This window comes from Gordionus sp. m RMFG-2023, chromosome 3 (assembly GCF_954871325.1).
Source record: "Gordionus sp. m RMFG-2023 chromosome 3, tfGorSpeb1-WG-v2, whole genome shotgun sequence".
NCBI classification, from domain to species: Eukaryota; Metazoa; Nematomorpha; class Gordioida; order Chordodea; family Parachordodidae; genus Gordionus; species Gordionus sp. m RMFG-2023.
In genome coordinates this window covers 34,474,052-34,498,096 of record NC_088777.1, presented here as the reverse complement: position 1 = coordinate 34,498,096, position 24,045 = coordinate 34,474,052, and the positions used below count along the sequence as shown (strand labels likewise).

General features: G+C 26.9%; 2 protein-coding genes across 2 annotated transcripts; one reads left to right on the top strand and one right to left on the bottom strand.

Annotated features, from left to right (window-relative positions):
* The first annotated feature begins 4,645 nt into the window (after positions 1 to 4,645).
* Positions 4,646 to 5,416, top strand: LOC135926924 (craniofacial development protein 2-like). Its single transcript, XM_065462856.1, has one exon. It carries the CDS (start codon positions 4,646 to 4,648, stop codon positions 5,414 to 5,416), a length of 771 nt encoding a protein of 256 aa, XP_065318928.1.
* A 13,076-nt stretch (positions 5,417 to 18,492) lies between these two features.
* Positions 18,493 to 22,088, bottom strand: LOC135925669 (THO complex subunit 4-like). Its single transcript, XM_065461103.1, has 6 exons — positions 21,892 to 22,088; positions 21,652 to 21,846; positions 21,462 to 21,609; positions 21,351 to 21,417; positions 20,955 to 21,165; positions 18,493 to 19,077 (listed from the first exon to the last, which is right to left on the bottom strand). Exons 1-6 carry the CDS (start codon positions 22,045 to 22,047, stop codon positions 19,063 to 19,065), a joined length of 792 nt encoding a protein of 263 aa, XP_065317175.1. The 5' UTR covers positions 22,048 to 22,088; the 3' UTR covers positions 18,493 to 19,062.
* Between the last annotated feature and the right edge of the window lie 1,957 nt (positions 22,089 to 24,045).

Sequence of the window (24,045 nt, the reverse complement as noted above, 5' to 3'; positions counted from 1 at the left end):
ACGCGTCCCCGGTCAAGATAGATTATTTTTATAAAAATGAATATAGAATCGTGTATAGTTTTTCAAGGAGATTCTGAAAATGGTATTAATAAAAATATTTAAAAAAAAATAATATATTAATAAAATTTCCAAGCCAGCTTCATACACATAATAATGGTGGTAAAATTTTCTCAAGCCTGCCAAAGACCATAAAATTTTTTTATTAATACCATTTTCGGAATCTCCATAAAAAACTATACCCGATTCTATATTTGTTTTTATAAAAATAATCTATCTTGACAGGGGATGCGTAGTTTAGTCAAAAAAAAAATTTTTGAAAATTAATTTTTTTTAAAAAAAAATTTCTTAATACCATTTTCGGAATCTCCTTGAAAAACTATACACGATTCTATATTTATTTTTATAAAAATAATCTATCTTGACCGGGGACCCGTAGTTTTTCCATGTAAAAAATTAGTTTTTTCAAAATTTTACTAAGTTACCACTTTTTTTTTAAATCAAAAAAAAACATTTTCTTTATCCATTTAATGAGCTAAATATGAATCTGCTTTTATTTTTTTAAAAAAACTGTATCTTGACCGGGGACGCGTAGTTTTTTTTTTTAAAAAATAAATTTTTAAAAATTTTACTAAGTTAACACATTTTTTTTAAATCATAAAAAACATTTTCTATATTCATTTAATGAGCTAAATATGAATCTGCTACTATTTTTTAAAAAAAATTGTATCTTGACCGGGTACGCGTAGTTTAGTCAAAAAAAAATTTTTTGAAAATTAATTTTTTAAAAAAAAAAATTTTTTAATACCATTTTCGGAATCTCCTTGAAAAACTATACACGATTCTATATATATTTTTATAAAAATAATCTATCTTGACCGGAAAAAAATATTTTTTCGAAAATTAATTTTTTTAAAAAAAAAATTTCTTAATACCATTTTCGGAATCTCCTTGAAAAACTAAACACGATTCTATATTTATTTTTATAAAAATAATCTATCTTGACTGGGGACGCGTAGTTTTTTCAAAATTTTACTAAGTTACCACTTTTTTTTAAAATCAAAAAAAACATTTTCTGTATCCATTTAATGAGCTAAATATGAATCTGCTTTTATTTTTTAAAAAAAACTGTATCTTGACCGGAGACGCGTAGGGATGCATAGTTTTTTTTTTTTTAAATTTTACTAAGTTAAAACATTTTTTTTAAATCATAAAAAACATTTTCTGTATCCATTTAATGAGCTAAACATGAATTTGCTTTTATTTTTTTAAAAAAATTGTATCTTGACCGGGGACGCGTAGTTTAGTCAAAAATAAAATTTTTCGAAAATTAATTTTTTTAAAAATAAATTTCTTAATACGATTTTCGGAATCTCCTTGAAAAACTATACACGATTTTTTATTTATTTTTATAAAAATAATCTATCTTGACCGGGGAATGGTAGTTTAGTCAAAAAATGAGTGTTTTTTCAAAATTTTACCAAGTTAACACTTCTTTTTTAAATCAAAAAAAACATTTTCTCTATCCATTTAATAAGCTAAATATGAATCTGCTTTTATTTTCTAAAAAAAACTGTATCTTGATAGGGGACGCGTAGTTTTTTTTTAAAAAAATAAATTTTTAAAAATTTTACTAAGTTAACACATTTTTTTTAAATCATAAAAAACATTTTCTATATTCATTTAATGAGCTAAATATGAATCTGCTTTTATTTTTTAAAAAAAATTGTATCTTGACCGGGGACGCGTAGTTTTTTTTAAAAAAAATAAATTTTTAAAAATTTTACTGTTAACACATTTTTTTTAAATCATAAAAAACATTTTCTATATTCATTTAATGAGCTAAATATGAATCTGCTTTTATTTTTTATAAAAAATTGTATCTTGACCGGGGTCGCGTAGTTTTTTCATGTAAAAAAATAATTTTTTAAAAATTTTATTAAGATATCATTTTTTTTTAATAAAAAATATTTTTTAACTTATTTTATGAAGCTAAATAAGATTTTATATTAATATTATATAAATTAAACCTCTTTGACCGGGGACGCGTAGTTTTCGGAGACGCGTATTTTAGTCATGCCCGAAAAATGAAATTCAAATCTATGTTTAAATAGAAAAACGAGAAAATTTCAAAATATAACAAAACATTACAACTAATGTAAAATTGTTTGCTGTTAATTTTTAAAGTTTTAACATATATAAATTTACACTGATAAATTTCTGCTTTCAAGGCAGATGATGTACAATGGTAAGAAATCAGTACAGATTAAATTCTTGGAAAACATATTAGCATTATCCAACTATATACTAAAAAAATGGCTAAACCAGATAAAGTTGCAAAAAAAACCTTGCATTCTTTAATTTTGCTGCAAGATTTTGATAATATAAGATTTAACTTATGGGCAAAGCAATGAATATAAAGTGCTAAAGGATTGACGTCTCTGATTTTCGCTTGTAGTCCATGTGAATTGCCTGACATAACAGCTGCGCCATCGTAACTTTAACCTATTAATTTTTTTATCATTTAAGAATTTAATGACAAATTTTGATAAAGAATTAGCATCTCGATGCATAGTAACATCAAAGAATTCAATAAATCTTTCATACAATGTCCCGTTATTTAAAAATATCGAAGAACTACAGCCAGTTGAGATTTATTATTGATATCTGTTGTTTCACCTAATATTATTGATATAAATTCCGTTTCTTCTAATTCATTTAATATTTTTTGATGTAAGCCATATGAAATAGAATTTATTAAATCATTTTGAATATCGCTTGATAGTCCAATAAAAACTATATTATTTTCTAAATGATATTTCAAAAGTAAATTTTCTTTCGCCAGCAAATAAATTAATTCAATATAATTTCCTTTATTTACTGAATTAGAAGATTCATCATCACCATGGAATGCGAGCTCCTGAATTCCAAGAAAACATATAGAGTTGATCAATATTTCTCTATTTGATTTGACTTTCGAATTATGCTGTTCAATTGATATTTTGCGCATCGAATCTATCATCTTTTCAATACGATTTTGACCAAATGTTTTTAATTGAATTATCGACTGCAAATGAACGGTTAATTCTTCATGCCGTTCAACTGCATTTGTAAGATTATTCATATCCGAAAATCCTTTATCATTCCAAACATATTTTTCCTTTGGGAATAATAGGTATGACCAACAATATAGAGAATTAGGAAATTCACATCCAGTGAGCCATTCATATTTTCCTAGTGCTGTAAAGTAACGTCAAAAAAGTAACGACGTTACTAACGTCGTTACCTTTTCCTAGAAGTAACGAGTAACAGTAACGAGTTTCTTTTTTTTTTAAATTTTTTCTTAAAAAAATATTAATAAAAAAACATATTTTATTGTGCTATAAAATTACTTTTATTTATTTTTAATATAAATAATAAACCGAGTTTTTAATTCATATCAAAACCACCATTCCTTTCATTCTTATTTAAATTTTCGCTCGTTATTTTCAATCAAATTTTAATCTAACTAATATTCAATCAAAATTCAAAGTATATATTAATATTATTATTCTATATTATAATTTATTTTAAGAATATGTGCCAAACTCTATAATAGTTGATTCTTCTGATGAAGAAAATTTAACCCTTCCATAGCCTCAATTTGAGACATATTTTATTCCAATAAAGAAATTTAAGGGTACAAAATCGACACTTTGTAAATGTAGATTATGTCCTAACACAAATATATCAACCTCGATATCTAGCAGTTCCAATTTAAAAATACATATGAAGGTAAAAAGATGAAATAATATATTATTATTTTTAGATTTTAATAATGATATTAATATAATATATTATTATTTTAAACATATGTGTATTATAAAATAACCATTAAAATAAGTATACTTTCATAATATTTTGAAAAGCTTAATCATGAAATTTAGATATAAAACTATTGAATTATACTATAGTATATAGGGCTGGGAACCAACATTAAAAACTTAAGATTAACAAAATATCTAATGTATTGGGTTTAAACAATATCTTCTATTTCTTGTTTTAGTCTTGCTATTTGTTTAATATCAAATTGTTAATAAATTTAAAGAATAAGATAGTGATTTTAATATATTATTATTTTAAACATATGTTAATTATAAAATAAACATTAAAGAAATTTTCTCTCATAATATTTGAAAAGCTTAATTATGAAATTAAAATATAAGCAATTAAATTATACTATAGTATATAGTGCTGGGAACCTACATTAAAAACTCAAGATTAATAAAATATTGGTATTGGTTCAATATAGTACCTTCAGACTCATCGTAGCGGGGGAGTGGCAACGTCTTTTGGCGGCTAATGGAGGTCTAAAAGGTTTCCTGTGATCTGGGTCTAGAATAGGATCACCGTCTCCTCGACGGGGTGTAAAAACCACTTAAAGAGGTTGATGTCAGGAAGGGCATCCTATTGTAAAAACCTTGCTACAAAATTTCCCTATGGTTACAACAAAGCATGGGCGGGGTACAGCCCAAAGTACCCCGTTAGCCTCCTCATCCGCCTACGACAAAAAGAACACTATTCATGAAAATGAAACTTATGACGGCCATAAACGACCTGATAAAAAGTGGAGAAACCAGTTTATGGGTGATCGAGTTAGGGTCACGACATGGAATGTTGGGATATGACGGGAAGAGCGGGAAAAGTTGTCGATGTATTGCACAGAAGGCATATAGATGCGTGCTGCATACAGGAGACAAGTTGGAAAGGAAATGGGACCAGAATGATTGGCAAGACTAACGAAAAGTATAAATTCTTTTGGCAAGGAGGTAATGATGGTAATCCTGGAGTTGGGGTATTGGTTGCGGAGAATTTGGTAGACAAAGTAGTCGAAGTAAGAAGGTTAGACAACCAGATAATGGTTATCAAGATGATTTTTGGTAGAAAGCTATATAATATTATCTCGGCATATGTTCCTCAGGTTGGAAGAAGTGAAGAAGAGAAAGATATATTTTGGGACAGTCTATTGGGGGTGACATCGAGACTGGCAAATGAAGAGGGGATTATCCTGGCTAATGATCTGAATGGACATGTGGGAGCGAGTAGTGAGGGTTATGAAGGAGTACATGGAGGGTTCAGTTACGGCATGAGAAATTTGGAAGGAGAGAGGATTTTAGATTTTAGTGATGCTATGGATATGATTGTCTGTAATACAATGTTTAAGAAAGAATCAGAGAAGCTGGTGACTTATAAGTCGGGTAGTACCAAAAGTGCAGTGGATTACTTGTTATTAAGGAGATGTGATCGTTATATAGTAAAAAATGTGAAAGTGATACCGGGAGAGGAATGTATAAATCAGCATCGACTAGTTGTAGGAGATCTCACTCTTAAAGGTGCCAGGGTCACTAAAAGAAAGTTTGTCTCAAGGCTGAAGGTTTAGAAATTGAAGGAGGAGAGTGCTAGACGTCAATTCAATATGGCATTGGCGATTAGGGAGGCGAAGGTGGCACAAGCATCTGGGGTGAATGACAAGTGGGAAGCCATGAAGAAAGCCTGGGTAATGACAACTGAGGAGGTATGTGGATGGACAAAAGGGTCGCCTAGACATAAGGAGACTTGGTGGTGGAACCCGGAGGTAGCGAAAGCCGTGGATGAGAAACGGAGATGTTTCAAAGTTAGTAAAATAGCAAAGAAAATAGTGATAATGAAATTTACAAGATGGCTAAAAGAAATGCTAAGAAATTAATAGCGAAGGCTCAAGAAGAAAAAAGACACGAGTTTGCTAAAGAAATGGGATGCGCTGATGGAATTGGAAATATGGTTCCAATGGCAAAACAGATGTCAAAAAAGAGGCAGGATGTGATAGGTATAAAGTGTTTGAAAAATATGGAAGGAAAAATGGCGATTGATGGTAGTGGTATTAAGAACACCTGTAAGATTTACATGAAAGGACTTTTGAATAAAGAAAATGAATGGGATAATAATATTAGTTGTGCAAAGGTAGAAGGTCCAGGGTGTAAATTTGGCAAGGACGAGATAAAGAGAGCAGTGAAAAAGATGAAGAAAGGGAAGGCATCGGGTTTAACGATGGTGGTATCAGAGATGTTTGATGATTTAGGGATTAAATGGTTAATGAATTTAGCAAATCAAATTGTCACCGAAGGTACTATTCCCGAGGACTGGCGAAGAAGTATAATTATCCCAGTATACAAGGGGAAAAGTGATCCTTTAGATTGCGGGTCTTACAGAGCTATTAAACTCTTGGAACATGCAATGAAAGTATTTGAGAGAGTGTTAGAGAAGCGGTTAAGGGAACAAATTAAAATTGATGAAATGCAGTTTGGTTTAACATCGGGAAAAGGCACGACAGATGCAATTTTTGTGGTGAGACAAATTCAGGAGAAGTATCTTGCGAAGGAAAAGAAACTCTATTATGCGTTTGTTGATTTGGAGAAAGCATTTGATAGGGCCGCGTGAGATTACTAGATGGGCCTTGAGAAAATCAGCTTTGAGGTGAAGGTAGGACTTCATCAAGGATCCGTGCTGAGTCCTTTACCTTATTATTTATCTTATGGATGTGGTGGCTAGAGAAATGCGTGAAGGACTTCCCTGGGAGATATTATATGCAGATGACCTTGTATTAATGGCAAACAGTGAGGGAGAATTGAGGGATAAAGTTAGTAAATGGAAGATGACTATGGAAGCAAAGGGCCTGAAAATGAATGCATCAAAAACAAAGGTGATGATTGGTGGGGAAAATCTAAAGATGGAGAAATCCGGTAAGTGGCCTTGTGGTGTATGTGGGAAAGGAGTTGCTAGAAATTCTATCCAATGCACCTGATGCCAGAAATGAGTACATAAAAGATGTAGCGGGAAAAAGGCAGTTTGATATTAGAAAGAATGACCTTTATTTGTAGAACATGCATAAAAGGGATACATAATAATGATAACCTAAAAAATGGTGGTCTGGATATTGGCAATGGGTTAACCCTAGAAAAAGTGTATAAGTTTTGTTATTTAGGTGATATGCTAAACGCATATAATGGTGTAGATTCTGCCGTTGTTGAAGGATCAGACAAGCTTGGAAGAAGTTCAGAGAGATGTCGTCTATTCTTACAAATAAAAAAGTTTCTCTGAAGTTAAAGAGGAAAGTTTACGTAAGCTGTGTGAGGAGTTGTTTAGTTTATGCCGGTGAAACATGGGCAATGAAAGCGACTCACGAAACCAAATTAGAAAGAACAGAGATGAAGATGGTTAGATGGATGTGTGGGGTATCTCTGAGAGAGAGAAACTAGCAAGGAATTGCGAACAAGATTAGATATAGAAATGATTGGTATGGTAATGCGACGAAATAGACTAAGATGGTTTGGGCATGTGGAACGTATGACAAGAGATGACTGGGTAAAGAGATGCACAGTGATGAAAGTAGGAGGATCAAGACCTTAAGGAAGACCCAAGATGAAGTGGACAAATGTGATAGCGGCGGATATGAGAAGCATGAATCTTACAAGTATTGATGCTCAGGACCGTCAAAAATGGAAAAGAAAAATCAGAGGGAAAACTGGCCTACCCGGGTAAACCTGGAAATCGCCATAAAACGGAGAAGAAGATAGTATTGGGTTTAAACAATATCTTCTATTTCTTGTTTTAGTATTGCTATTGGTATAACTTCAAATAGTTAATATGAATTTAAAAAACTTTATTTTATGTATTTTTAAATATATAATGAAACTGAAGCAATATTGTTTTAGAGAACAGAACCTAGATATTTCTCCTGATTCCTTTTTAAATGATAATTCTGAATTATGAAAAAAATAAGAAATTGAAAAACCTTTGGCCATAATATCAATTTTTAATTTTTTAGTGAGGGATTCAAAATACAGTTAAATTTTTAATCTTCAATTATTAAAAAAGCTTAGTTATTTTTAATAAAAAATTCAGTAATAAATAATTATATTTTGTTTAAAATATAGGCTTTACATTCCTCATGTTTGAAAGAAATAAATGAAAACTTAAATAGTAATAAAAGAAAAAAAATTGAAACCAATCAAACCACAATCATTGATATGCAGAATCCATCTACATCAAAGATCAATATAACTCAATCAACTGTTGATGAATTAGTTTTTAATTTTGTAATTGAAGAATTACAACCATTTTCAATTGTAGAAAGCACTGCATTTATTAATATTAGCAAAAAATTGCAGCCATTCAAAAATGTGATATCAAGGCTACCCTTGTATCAAATATTAACAAAGCTGGTGAAACCATGACAAAAAAATTAGTGGATTTATTGCGTATTCCAGAAATTGTTTGTACAACTGTGGATTCTTGGTCAGCTTATCATCGGTATATAAAATATTCTTGTAGATTGATAATATTGCCTTTTAAAAAGTTCTTATTTAGGGATGACTGTACACTGGCTACACCCAGACACACTTGAGATTGTTTCAGCTTGCCTAGCTTGTAAAAGGCTAAATCAAAAACACACATTTGATTACCTAGCAAAAATAATCTTTGAAATTTTTACCACTTATAAGATACAAAATAAAGTGACCAAATGCATTACAGATAATGCAAAAAATTATATAAAAGCTTTCAAGTAAAAAAAAATTATAATATATTTACTAAAAATTTATTAGAGTATATGAACAAAAAGAAGAACCGGATGATGAAATAGTTCATCTGCCATTATGTGATATATTTGAAAATCATAATGATAGTATTGTATACCTACTCAAGCATCATTCCTGTTCAGCACACACTTTAAATCTGATTGCAAGTGTTGACATTGAAAAAGCAAATAACGATGTCCATTTTAAAGCCATTTCAAAAATTACATTTTCTAAATGTAAGCTATTGTGGAATAAACATGGGCAATCTTCAAATTGTGCAACCATTTTTTAGGAAAACATGGGAAGATATCTTATTAAACCGGTTATAACAAGATGAAACTCTTTTTATAACTCCGTGAAATTAATAGATAGTCTTATTAAGGAGAATTGCCAAAAATTTGATGACTCTTGTGATAAATCTGAATTGCAGAGATTTTCAGATAGCGACAAGTCGTTGATGGATGAATTTTGTATGGTTAGTATAAATTAAGAAATATTATATGTATATATATGTTTTATAGGTTATTGACTCAATTTCTACGGCTCTTTCTATTTTAGAGAGCGAAGGAAAAATGTATTTGGGATATCTCACTCCCACAACAACCATTATAATATTAAAACTTAAAAAAATGGCTTTAAATCATTTCAAGTTTTGTAAGCCACTTATTAACTCAATCCTGGAAGGCATAGATAAGAGGTATACATTTCAAATATTGCTTAATTTTGATTTTATTTCAATAGATTCAAACACATCTACAAAGATGAATATATACTATCAGCAATGATTCAACCACTATTTAAATTAGATTGGCCCTGGATAAAATCAGAGATGAATAAAAAAAGAATGCAAGATCTTATTTCCATTTTGAGAAAAGATCTTGATAGAGAAAGAGCAGACCTGATTCCTTTGTCCAAAACAAATACCAAAATATTTTCTGATAAAGATAAAAAAATTTTTGATGAGGAAATTAATGAAAATCCTTGTGAAGAGGTTTTATTAAATTTTTTTCAAAATAAAGATACTTCTTTAAATTTTTTTAATAAATTCCCCGAGTTAAAATTTTTATTTATTAAATATACCACCCTCCCATCCTCTGCTCCAATTGAACGTGTGTTTAGCACGGCAAAGGCTGTGTTGAGCACTAAGCGCTCTTGTTTGTCTGATGAAAATTTTGAAAATCAATTATTGCTAAAAATAAAAAATTATTACAAAAAAATGTTATCTTTATTTTTATAAGATCTCATCATTTTATGCATTATTTTTTATAGTTTTGTCTATATTATATATTGTTAAGAAAAAATAAATATATTTTTGTACATAATATTTAATTTTTTTAAGTAACGAGTAATACGTTACTTTTTTGAAAAGTCAGTAACGTGCGTTCCTTTTTTAAAAGGGTAAGGAGTAAGGGTAACGCGTTTTTTTCCAATGTAACGAGTAACGGTAACGCGTTTCTTTTTTGAGGTAACCATTACATCACTATATTTTTCATATTTATCGATAGAAAAATTACGTATGCAAGTTTTGCTTTCTTTAAATTGGTTTTGGTGTTCCTTTTAAATAATCAATTTTCGCATCAAACTAAATGATAATTTCCATAAATTTTCAATAATACATTTACAATTATTAAACATTAATTAAGGATTTTAAAAACGAAAAAATTTTTTATTTTAAAAATTTAAGGAAAAAAATATTATATAAAAAAATTTCTTTAGCTTTTATTTATTAAAAAAAATAAGCATTAAAAAATATTTTTCAATTACAAAATTTAACAAATTTATATCCATAAGAGGGCGTTAAATGCATAAATATGAAAATATATTCTTAGGAAACCAGAATAAATATTGGATAGCGCTTTTTTGTATTTGGGTGTAAGTAAATACATGTGAAAAACCTAAAAAAAATTTAAAAAATAAAGGTTTCTTTGAAATTTAATTAATGAGTAGGTTTAGAATCGAAAAATAGTAGAAAGTTTGTAAGGAACATATTGCTGGCGTTATTGATCAAAATCTCTTCATTTTTGGTTTATACGTGTATATTTAGGTGTTAAACATTATCCTAAAAATTATTTTTAAAATATTATGATTTGACCGAATGCTGAGCTCAAAACCTACCACTTACTAAATATTCGATCAACCAAATTTGGTATTAATATTATTTGGAAAATGATCATTTTTGGTTTATTTATCTATATATACGTGTAAATCAATATCCCAAAAAATATTTTAAAAATATCGTGATTTGACAGATAACCGATTTGAAACCGGCCTAATGACTAAATACTGCGTTGCTGGCGCTCTCCGTGGAAAATTCTTCAATTTTGGTTTATAAGTGAACAATAAGGTGTTAAGCATTATCCTAAATAATTTTTTGAAAATATTAAGATTTGACCGAATGGCGAGCTCAAAACCGACCACTTACTAAATATTCGATCTACCAAATTTGGTAGTAATGTTATTTGGAAAATGTTCATTTTTGGTTAATTTATCTATAAATACGTGCAAATCATTATTCCAAAAAATATTTTAAAAATATCGTGATTTGACCGACAACCGATTTGAAACCGAAATACTGGGTTGCTGGCGCTCTCCATGGAAAATTCTTCATTTTTGGTTTATGTAATAGATTATCTTCAAGGTATAATAAAAATATAAAATGATATATTATATTTAATTAAATTAATGTATTAAAAAATAAATAAATAAATGTATTTTATATAAAAGGACTTAAAAAACAAGTAAAGATATTATTGGAATAAAATATATTATTAAATAGAATTACTACAGTTAAGTTAACAATAAGGTGTTAAGCATTATTCTAAATAATTTTTTGAAAATATTAAGATTTGACCGAATGGCGAGCTCAAAACCGACCACTTACTAAATATTAGATCGACCAAATTTGGTATTAATATTATTTGGAAAATGATCATTTTTAGTTTATTTATCTAATATATACGTGTAAATCATTATCCCAAAAAATATTTTAAAAATATCGTGATTTGACTGATAACCGATTTGAAACCGAAATACTGCGTTGCTGGCGCTCTACAAGCAAAATTATTCATTTTTGGTTTATAAGTGAACAATAAGGTGTTAAGCATTATCCTAAATAATTTTTTAAAAATATTAAGATTTGACCGAATGGCAAGCTCAAAACCGACCACTTACTAAATATTCGATCGACCAAATTTGGTAGTAATATTATTTGGAAAATGTTCATTTTTGGTTAATTTATCTATAAATACGCGCAAATCATTATCCCAAAAAATATTTTAAAAATATCGTGATTTGACCGATAAGCGATTTGAAACCGAAATACTATTGCTGGCGTTATCCATTGGAAATTCTTCATTTTTGGTTTATACGTGTACATTGACGTGTTAAGCATTATCCCAAAAAATATTATGATTTGACTGAATTCCGAGCTCAAACCCGACCACTTATTTTTTTGATCGACCAAATTTGGTAGTAATTTTAATTGAAAATGTTTATTTTTTTATATATCTATAAATACGTGTAAAACATTATCCCAAAAAATATTTTAAAAATATCATGATTTGACCTATAACAACATTTTATTACCTCGGCCTGTAAATTTGTATATTTTATAACTATGAAAAATTTTCTTTGTATTTTTTATAAATTTTGAAAATATGATCCGAAAAAAATTTAAACCCTCTTATTATATGATTTTCCAATTATTGAATTTATATTTATTAAATCCATTCTTTTAAATTAGCAAAGTCAATGTTTAATTTAATAAGATCTTAGGACAGGGACATTTAACTCAGGACATGGGTATCTTGCATAATATTATAGAAACGATTAATAAATCAAGTAGTTTGAGAAAATTTAAAAAATAAAATATATATCATCAAGTCTATCAAACAATGAGTGAGAGGGTGTGATCGATTTATAAAATATTAAAATTGGTATAAAAATTCTTGTTTTCATCCATAAAGATAACCTTTTCAACTAAATTTTTATTTAAAAGCCTTATGTTTGCAAGAAACTCATGCTTAAGAGGAATTTAAATAGTTTCTGTTCGAAAACAAAGGATGACTATATAACAAATACAAACAATATTATATATATATAAATTATATTTAGTCTCTCTTTAATAAATACTTTTTAGCTTCTCTTATATTTTGGATATAGCTATGTTATTCCTTTCAAGCAAATATATTTTTTATAAAAACATCGTGTTTAATTAGTTAATAAAATATTAAAATCATAAAATATACAAAGATGCTTTCTACAATTTTTATAAAAATAATAAATATTTATATAAATCACTATTTAATTATTGTCATTAAATTTTATAAAGTTTATGGCTAAAGTTAAATGGATTTCATAATAAAAGGACGCTTTGCAATGCTCTGAATCTATAATTACGTAGAGCATATCTTCGAAAAATATATGATTGAGTCTTACATGGATAATCAAATTATTTGAAGATAGACCTTTTTACTAGAGATTAATTAAAATAAAAACGAGCGAAGAAATTGAATATTTCAAGTATCGGGATTCTAATTTACATTTGTTTTGATCATAAGTAACTCGATACTAAGGCATATTGGCTAGAATCTATACCCTCACGAAAAGTTCATAGTGATGGGCTTAAACTGGCCATGCTTACCATTATCATATTCGGTTGCAGTCTCTAGGTTCTAAAGCTTTCAAACTTCACACATAATGTTCATGTAATAGAAAATCTTTAAATAATGCTATTTTTTATAAATATATTCGCAAATATCTAATATTTTATTTTATTGTTTTATATTTCGAGTGTAATAAATTCCTGGAATCTTCATCTATAAATCATTGATAAACTAAATTATATTATATTTTACATAGATTAAATTAAACTCATGGAATTTTAAAAAAAAATTGAATTTTTTTTATTAGAAAGAAAAAAGATTAGAGAAGATATAAAAAGGAAGAGAGAAGAAAAATGCATGAAGAAAGAATCGAGATGAAATAAGATAAAAGAAAATCTAAAGAAGTAAGACAAAAGAAAATATGTGGTCGCCTTTGAACTCGGCATTCAATCAAATCTTAATATTTTCAAAAAATTATTTAGGATAATGCTTAACACCTTATTGTTCACTTATAAACCAAAAATGAAGAATTTTCCATGGAGAGCGCCAGCAACGCTGTATTACGGTTTCAAATCGGTTATCGATCAAACCCTGAATTCATAGTGGCGCGATTGCGATTTAGACGCGATAAATACAAAATACAGTAAATGATATCGCATTCATAGTTACCGATCGCGCGATTTGATTCGCGGAAGCAAATAGCCGCGATTTTTTCAAAACACAAATCATTTTGTGTTTTCGCGAGATTTTGAAATAGTGCTTCGTTAAATACAGATCTTGGTGAATATAGCTCAAAATTTTTGATTTTGTACTTTTAAATTTAGCGCTAATTTTTTATTAATTGAAATGAATTCAAAAACAACCTTTTTTGATGATATAAAACCAAAGGATCAAGTTAAAATTATGATTTAATTTTTTTTAGAAAATAGATAAAATAGCTTTTATTCTTTCTCTTAAAGAGTACGAATGTTTATATAATAAGCATAATCATTTGTATAAAAGTATTATATACAAGAATAAAATTTGGGAATTATTAGCCAAGCAGTATAATATGCTTGGTAATAATTTTGTATACATATTATATTTATAAATTTTTTAGGTTCATCTCTCTGGAAAAATCTGAGAAAGGCAAAAGCTAAAAAGACTGAAAAGTGGGTCAGAGGTCACATCTCATGGCCATTCTATCAGGATATGCTATTCCTGGTAGAAACCTTAACACCTAGATCACAAAAATCCTCTTTAGATATAGAGGAATGTACTACTAAAGATGCAATGATTTAATGAAATAAGAGGGGGTATACATGAATTTAAAATATCGCATTTTAATTGATAAAATATATTTATTATTTAGGTGATCTCATTGATAGTGAGAATATATCAATGATATATTTATTCCCAAAGATTCTGCAGCATTAAATCTTAGTAATGATTCTGGTAATTAATAATGTCTAAAAATTTATATTATCTTTTATATAGAATCTATGTCCTGTGTTGGGTCACCTAGTTTTTATTATAAATGTCCTAAGAGAAAGAACAATGATATGGGTAATTTATATTTTTTGATTTATTGATAAATTTTAAATAGATGACTATAGGAAATTAATGAAAATAGAAGCAGATAAATCATTAATAACCTTGGAAATGCTTAAAAATAAATCAACAGAACATGCAATATGTTTAATCTTAAAAGAAAAATTAGATGATTGTACCAAAGAGGAAAAAAAAGAAATAAAAAATAAAATACTTGAAATTATAAAAGATTATTGATTAAAATTATTTTGTATATATTTTTGTTATTTGAAATATATATTTTGTATATATTTTTGTTATTTGAAATATATATTTTCTATGTATTTATATTATTTGAAATAAACATTTTGTGAAATACATTGAATGATATAATTATTCCCAAAAGTCCTGCATTAATTAAGCTTTGTACTGAGTTTGGTAATTAATAATCTAAATATATATTATTTATAATGAATGATCTTCTTAGAGAAAGTTTAATGATATTGGTAATTTATGTTAACTTGCTTTATAAAAATATTTTCAATAGATGAATTTAGAACAACTATATAGCTTTTTTAGTGACATATTCCTACATATATATTTTATATTAATAATAACTTTATTATAATAATATATATAAAATACAAAACAAGATATTTATAAAAATTAGATGATTGTACCAATCAGGAAAAAAAGAAATAACTAGAATAATTGATATTATAAAAGATTATTGATTAAAATTATTTTGAATATATTTTTGTTATTTGAAACTATATAAATAATAACTTTATTTTTATTATAATATATATAAAATACAAAACAAGATATTTATATAAAATACAAAACAAGATATTTATATAACATACAAAATAAGATATGATTAAATTTATAAAAATTAATAATATAGGATTTTTATATAAATATAAGCATAATCATGGAATGAATCAGAATAGCAGTTGATTTAATACTATATGAACCTTATGTTGCTAAATACCTAAATAAAAAATATAATTAAATAAATTGCTTTATTTTTACTAAACAAACCATAAGCTTTCCTTCAACACTTATAGGATGTTTTATAAAATTGGTACATTTGGTATGTAATAAAGGTTTTACATGTTTGAGTATATAATAAAAGGTTTCCTAAATTAAAATGAATTATAGATAAAATAGAATAAAATTACTTTAGTCATTCTCATATATTTGAAAAATTTAGGCTCATTTTTTAATAGTTTAGGAAAGAGGACATAAAATTTGCCCTCTTTTGTTTTATTTAATATTAAGATGGTTTAATTTTCTCCTCTTCAAGATCATTCTGTAAAAAATAATAATTTTAGGATGGATACCATTTTGAATTAATAACGCTTTGCACTGCACTGAAAATCGCTGCGATCGATCCAGCTGATCGGTCACTGCGAATGAATTCAGGGTAACTATAAATATATAATACTTGAATTTTAAGCTACAAACCTCAATTCATTTACTAATATAATATTAAGTTAAGATTAGTGTGCATATCATATATGTATACACACACATTTCTTTTATGTGGACAAAGCCGCAAGATCAAAATAAAATTTTTTTTTTAAATCTTATACCAAGCTTAACCCTTCAATACTCTGGTGCGGTATATGAAACCCCTGGCATGCTAGAAATGATATTACACAAAAACGGTTAAATATTATGATCTGGATTCTTCAGTATCTTCATCAAATATATCTTAGAATCTAAATTCTAAATTTCATATATTTAGGTCTGTGAAGTTGGTAGAACGACTTGAGGTGCAATTGTCAAAAGTTATGCCATTATTTAGTCTTAATTGCATCTAATTGCACTTCTATCCGTACATCAGCAGAATAAACCGCTTGTGAGTTATGAGCAAAATAAGAAAGTGTTGACACTTTGCTGAAACCGAAAATAAGAAAGATAATGTTCTGAAACTTGCCAATAAAGTAGCATTCAATTTACGCTTCAATAAAAAATTTCTTGTGTTTATTACATAATATAGTTAGGTAAATGTTCTTCACTTAAAAAAACGATTGGTACAATAAAAAAAAGAAATATTGTTATATATCATTTAAACAATTATTTTTATTAGTTTGTTTTTGAACAAAAATTTTAAATTAACCCGCCCGCCCATTGTTTAAATCTCTTAACCCGCCCACCCATAGTTTCAAATTTTTTAACCCACCCGCCTGCCCATTTTCGAAAAACTTTTTACCCACCCATCCGCCCGCCCACTTAGATGGACGTGGGCGGACGGGCCAAAACAATGCCCAATGCAGACCTCTAATATCATCCCCCAAGGACCGAACAACCAAATTGGATTAAGAAAAAATATGATCTTTGCTTTTGCTGGGGTGGGTCTGAACGCCTGGTCTGTACTCAGAGATGGTGGTCAATTTTTTAGACCCAAACCCCGAGTCTGGGTTTTACACAACCAAACAATTAACAACACTACCCCTGGCTTTATGTTTGCTTATTGAGACTGGCTTATATACAAGAATTCTAAGTTCCATCACCAAAAGGGTAAATGAATTATTTTTAAAAAGTAAGAGTTCCTAAATGAAGTGACAATGATATTAGTATTTTAAAATGGTATGCTAGTAATGTTATATTACCCTGAGTGGTATTTGAGTTGATGCCATCAACACCTGTCAGATAGTCAAAGTAAAAATCATGTTTTATAGCATGCGTTAATAGCTATAACCCTAGAAAATAATAATTTTCCATCATCTTAATTTTGCTGAGACAACTATTTGAATAAAATATAGAAAAGAAAGGAAACCCAAGGGTATTTGTCAAAAGATATCAAGAATTTAAAATCACTTATTAATTGATAATAATAAACAATAAATATCTCAAAATCAAGCTCATAAAGCTAAAACACATTTAGCAGTTACAATCCCATTTATCCCTTGTGCTTTAACAGGAAATAGGTTGTTCTTATCAAGAATAAATGTGAAAGCTGTAATATTTTCTAAATTTAAAGTTCCCACAATTACTTTTATTTCATAACTATAAGAATGACATTTTAATAAAAAAAATTATTTTGATGCACCCAGTTTTCCTCAGGTCTGAAGAGAATATACAAATAATTAAATTTGATTAAAGAATTTAATTTATTTATCAAATCCTCAAAAAACAGATTAAATATTGCAAAAATAATTCTTTTCTGATAAAAAATATATAAACATTAAGATAAAAATGGCAGTTCTTATAGTAAAATCAATATGCTGATAGATAAAAAAAAATACTTAAAAATATTAAATACGCATATAAAAGAATAAATCTAATTTAAAAAATTGAAATTTTTATATACAACTATATAATAATAATTGAATGAATTATCAGTTATTGTCAGTTTATGACGTTTACTGAAGTAGGAAATAAAGGTTCATCCACAGGGAACATAATAAATAGTATAGTTTCAAATATTTATGAAACTTCTAGAATAATTTTATATGAATAAATTGACAAAATAGGTATAAAGTTATTTGAGAAATATATTATTTGATTATTGATATAATATCTACTTACAAATAATTAATTTATTTAATTTTAAAAGAGAAATCAATTCAAATATATATACCTTTATTATTATAAATTGGCAACATATATAAATATATTATTATAAAAATTTGGTTCACAATGAATTTTTTCAGCATATAGCTAAAATAGCATTTAATGTTTGATTCACCAACGTTTTACGATTCAATAATTCATAAATTTTTATTTATACAATTTAAAATATAAATTAATTTGAGCATTTTAAATAAAATATTTATATCTTAATACTTGATTGATTATTAAACTTAAATATGTCTTTTAAGGCAAAGGATGATTTATTATATTAATAATTAATTTTGAAACCTAATTCCTGAAAAATTAATTTTGTTAAAATTTATATGAAATTTTTCCAGTTGTAACCATTAACACCATAAATACTTTAATTCTGAATATAAATGCTCTTCTTCCAAACAAGGTCCAATATATTGTTATTATTGCCTATAAGATTCCAGTAAATATTGATTCCAAACGAGTCCCGTAAATTGTTATTATTATCAATAAGATTCCCTTAAACACTGATTGCATTTAACAATATTATTTTATATACAAGTTATTCAAGTACTATTTTTATTTCTCAACTAAAAATTGATACATTGATATTCAATTATTTTATCATAAAGTGTATAATTAATGTTTGAATATTTAAGTCATTGTAATAATTTATATATAACAAGTATGACAGAATTTAAAAAGATATTTATGTGACATGGTAAATCATTAGATCAAATGCTTACATAGTATATTATGTAAAGTATATAAATCATAAATGAATGTTCTCTACAACTTTTTCACATTGTATCCATCTGTAATGAATAATTTTTTTACATATTTTTGGAAGGGTATAAACAACATTTTTTAATGCAATCAGTGTAGTTTAGGAATATGAGTTTGGTTTAGGAATGAAGGGAACATGAAATAAATATTAAAAATATGTCAGTATTAACAAAATATTTTCTTTTAAATTTTGACGTATATAAACAAAGTTTCTGTACAATATTTTAGTAAATTTTAGCCTTATACTTTTAGAGATAACAGGGGGGGAAAGAAAGAAAAATGCCTTTACTTTATGAGATTCAGTTTTTATTTAATTAATAAATTAAAAAATATTATGGGGCATCTTTTGCCCAGTGCAATATATAAAACCTCAATCAGAAAATTAATAACTTTGATTAAAATAAAATAACAAACTATTACAATTTTATGAATATAAAAAATTAGATGGACTTAATGTCAAGGTAAAATCAAAAGAACTTAGCAAAATGTGTATTTTTTATTAACTACTTATATTTTTATTATCAGGTACCGATTGCAGAGCCCAGCTATGTTAAAAAAAATTACTATGGTCTAGCTTGGATTATTCAAGTCTTATTTATATTTTCAGGCTAACCCATATTAAATTACAGCCTAGCCCTGTCCAGATTTATAATAAAAAAATTAAGGCCCTGGTTTTAAAAAAAATCTTAGGCTATAGTTTTAAAAAATAAACTGATTAGGCTGCAATCTACTTTTTTGATATATCAATTATTTTTAAAATTATTTTTCATTTAATTCCAGAAAAAGTAGTTTTATTTAACAAAATGAATTTGATTTGTTATGTTTAATATAAAATATATTAAAGGTTACAAATTATTATTTTACCATACTAAATTTGGTTAAAAAAAGAATCAGGTTATTTATGAATGTTTTTAATAATAATTTATTCATACATGCTTCTTCCTTAATTAAATAAAAATCAAAACTTATAAAAAGGTCATTTTTATGTTTCTACCCCTAATATCCCCAACACATGGCTAAAATCCTATTCAAATATAGGTTATAAAACATTAGGTTTGCATATTAAATTTAATAAAAACAGAAGGGGGTCATTAAAATCATGTATTGACATCAAGATGATTAAGTGAATTCCTAATACATGGCTCAATTTAAGCCATTTTTCTGAAACTGCTAACTCAATTTTATTCCGATATATTACACAAGCGTGAATATTTAGCTCAGAGATGGCACAAAGATTTGGGCATCTACTAGCAAAATCTTGAGGCTTATCTAATATTGTTAGCTAAAATATTGAGTTAGCAGTTTTTTAAATTGGCTCAAATTGAGAAATTTAACATTGGTTGTAAATCAAAACCTTGTTACAGTTAATTGCTTTTTTAATAATACCACTTAGAGATAAATATGCTTAAACTGATCTTGGTTGTGATATGAAGTGTTGTTAAAAGGACAGATTCAGGTTGATTTTTAAACCCTAGATTAACCAAAATATTAGGTAAGCCTCACAATTTTTATCATAGATGGCAGAAAGATTTGGGCTTTTACTTGCCAAATCTTGAGGCTTATACAATATTATTTTGTCTAAAATCTTAATTGGGCTGTTTTTAAAATTAGAACCAAATTGTGGTTTTTAACTAGTAAGTAATCTTAAAAAGGATAACAAGCTTAATTAATAATGTAGTTTTGACTATAAAAAGCAAAATATACCAGATTAATAAGATGTCCAAATTATTTAATTAACAATAACAAAAATTAGCTCTGGCAAGGTTTTATTGGTTGTATATATAGGATAAGTTAAAATTTTAATTAACAATTTTCTATGCAAGATTTTAATATATTTTTTAGGGATACAAATTTGTAAATTTTAATATAACAAAGCCTGAAAATTATAAGTATCAAAAAATGAAACCTGAGAATTATAAGTATCAAGTTCTGCATCCAGTTCTGCAGTAGTATGCTTCATAGCTGGACCACCTCTCCTTCTTCCGCCCCCATATCCAACACCCCTACCCCTTCTCAAAACTCCTCTCATATTTCCACCTCTGGTGCTAAAATTGTTGAGCCGTTTTAGTCTATTATTACCAGGTGAGTTTCCAGTTCTCATCATTATAGAGTTATCACTAAATTTAGTAAAATGTGGATAATTATAATTAAATAGTATTTAAAGTTATATTTTCTTAAATGCAACTATACTATATATTACAAAACTAAGGCCTCATTTATAATAACTTTGAAATACTGCATTGGGAAATGTTGGAGTTTTTTTAGTTGATTTAATATGGTATACAACATATACATTACATACCTTAGATCATTGTCAAGAGAGGTTAGATTAATGTCAGAGGTAGCCATTTGGATGTTCATTGGTCGTCCTTAATAAATAATTTATATGTTATAAAATAAAATTCACTTTTACCATCTAAGGGAACATTGTTGTACTTTTTTATAGCTTGTAAACCATCTAGTTTTCTTTCAAATATAACATCTGCAGTTCCAAGGGACCTACCAGTTCTGTCATAGTGAACAGCAGCACTTAATAGTGGTCCAAATTCACCAAAAAGTTCCTATTTTATAAAAAACTCTAATTGAAAATTATAATTGATTACTTGAATATCAGAATCAGTAACACCAAAATCTAAATTAGAAATCAATAATTTTCCGGGCCCTCCTGACATGGAGGTAAAGGAATTAGCTCCTGCTAATAAAACGTTGTTAGGCCGACTTATATTTCTTTTTGGAGATACATTAGTTGCATTAAACATATCGTGTTGCCATTTACCGTTCATAGAACTGTTAGGTAGCTATAAATATGGATAACTCGTATTTTCATTTAATTGATGTATTACATTTCTTCTAGGGCGTCTATTGTTCTGACTGACGAATCTTCTATTTCCAACTCCACCTCTTGCACCCCTTTGCATTCTACCTCTTCCTCGACCCCTTCCCATGGATCTTTTAGATTTAATAATATCATCTAGAGACATATCTATCTTGTCAGCCATCTTGAGAGAATAAATAAAAATGTAAACCAAAACACTGCGTGTAAATTATTATTTTTAAATTTAAATTCAAAATATTATTATAAATACTTCAAATATTCGTAATTTTTTTTGTATGTATAAAAAAATATATGTTTATTTATATAACTTGATTTTATTTTATCGCGTATTCCAAGCATATAAATTATTTCTTACTATGTTCATTTTTTTAAGTAAATCTACTAATTTATGATATTCAAAACTATTATTACCGTTTGAATATTAAAAAATATATATATAATTGATTAATTTTTTAAATATTAAATTATGATCAGATTTCCTGCATTGTTAGAGTATTATATTTTTTTTGCAATTAATATAATTTTTTGGTTTTTAGGTCCTCAGTTATAAAATTCAAATATTTATGTTTTCTCATTTCAGAATGCGTCTTATTTCTTATATTCAATATTTTACATTTATTTTAATATTTTAGCTAAAAAAAAATTTGAAGAGCTTGATCCAGTGGAAAGACTTGTCCTTGTTACTTCGATTGTCTCAAATAAGTTAAAATTTAAAAAAAATAGGGTGGTTATATTATGCATGTAATTACTAAATTTATTTGATGAGTTATCTAAATACATTGGGATAGGTTGTAAATCGCTAAAACAAAAATTGCTAAAAAATTGAAATTTTTCTTATATCTCCTAGAAAATTTTTAAAGTAAATTTAAAATTAATATTTATAGATTCTAAAGTGTAAACACTTGTATTTAAGTTGAGTTATCAAAAAAATTACTAAAAATGGTGGATATATTATCATTGCTCTCAATTTGATTACTAATTTGGGAATCAAACTGGGAGTTTGGATGATATTTCTTCCACTTTTAGCGATTTTTTTTAATTCTCAACTTAAATAAATGTTTACTTTCCTAGCACCTATTATTATTAATTTCAAATTTAATTTAAAAATTTTATAGAGATATAAGGAGATTCCCAATTTTTAGCTTAGTGATTTAGAACAGGAACCGAAAGCAGTTTCTATTTATCTAGAATTTTAAAATACAACTTGAGTTATTTATTAATTTTAAAATTTAATATCAATTTATGAACAAATTGTTTAAACTATTGGTGGGTTTATTCAAAGAAACTCCATTGAAGCATTGTATACTTTAAAATATAATTTGGAATATTTTCCTGAAATTTGGGTGCACAACTTTATATTTATATTACATAATGTTAAATAATATTAACTTTAAAAAATTATTTTTTTTTATCCTTAAGTCATTTATGGCGTAACTTAAATATTTCAAATGTAATAAAAATTGTTTCTTTCTTTGTTAAAAACAACTTTTTTTATTTTAAATCAATTTGTTTATAAACTAATATTAAATTTTATATTTTATAAATCAATTTACTTAACAAACTAATATTCAATTTTTTATTTTTAACTTTTTAAAAAAAGATCAATTTATGATAAATTACATTGTCAATATATATAGCAAACTATTTTTGAATATGTGATCATTATATTTTTTTAATTTAAATATCAATAAATTCACGTAATATACGTTTATACCATTTATGTTCTGCTTTTGATTTCTGCAACCTTTTCAAAGTCTTTAGTATAGAAAAGAATGTAAAATATAAATAGTTTAAATAAACGATTTTTTATATAAAATAATCTTCAAAAATACTTTATGGATTACACTTATACTTCAAAGATACTTCATGGTGGCAGTTCCGCTACATATTCGAGGAAGTCGTAAATAAATAAATAAATATGAAACAGATTCCCAATAATAATGTTAATATAAATATTGAATTTCCAATATACGCAGGCAATGGCGATCTTTTTTTGAGTAGATTTGAAGACATCTTCAAGGACAATCAGATATCGGACATCGAAAAAGCAGGTTCCTTTACAAGAAGATTACCAGATGAGGTATACATCAAGCTTAAATCGATATGTTCACCTACCGACTCAATCCATCGATATTGATTGAAAAATTCAGGTTATTACACC

What these genes read in the sequence shown, in the direction of transcription:
- LOC135926924 (XM_065462856.1), top strand. Translation starts at nt 4,646, where the DNA reads ATGGAATGTTGGGATATGACGGGAAGAGCGGGAAAAGTTGTCGATGTA.
- LOC135925669 (XM_065461103.1), bottom strand. Translation starts at nt 22,047, where the DNA reads ATGGCTGACAAGATAGATATGTCTCTAGATGATATTATTAAATCTAAA. An exon ending in TTACTGATTCTGATATTCAA is followed by an intron (nt 21,610 to 21,651) that starts GTAATCAATTAT and finishes TTTATAAAATAG; the next exon opens with GAACTTTTTGGTGAATTTGG. An exon ending in TCTCTTGACAATGATCTAAG is followed by an intron (nt 21,166 to 21,350) that starts GTATGTAATGTA and finishes TACTAAATTTAG; the next exon opens with TGATAACTCTATAATGATGA.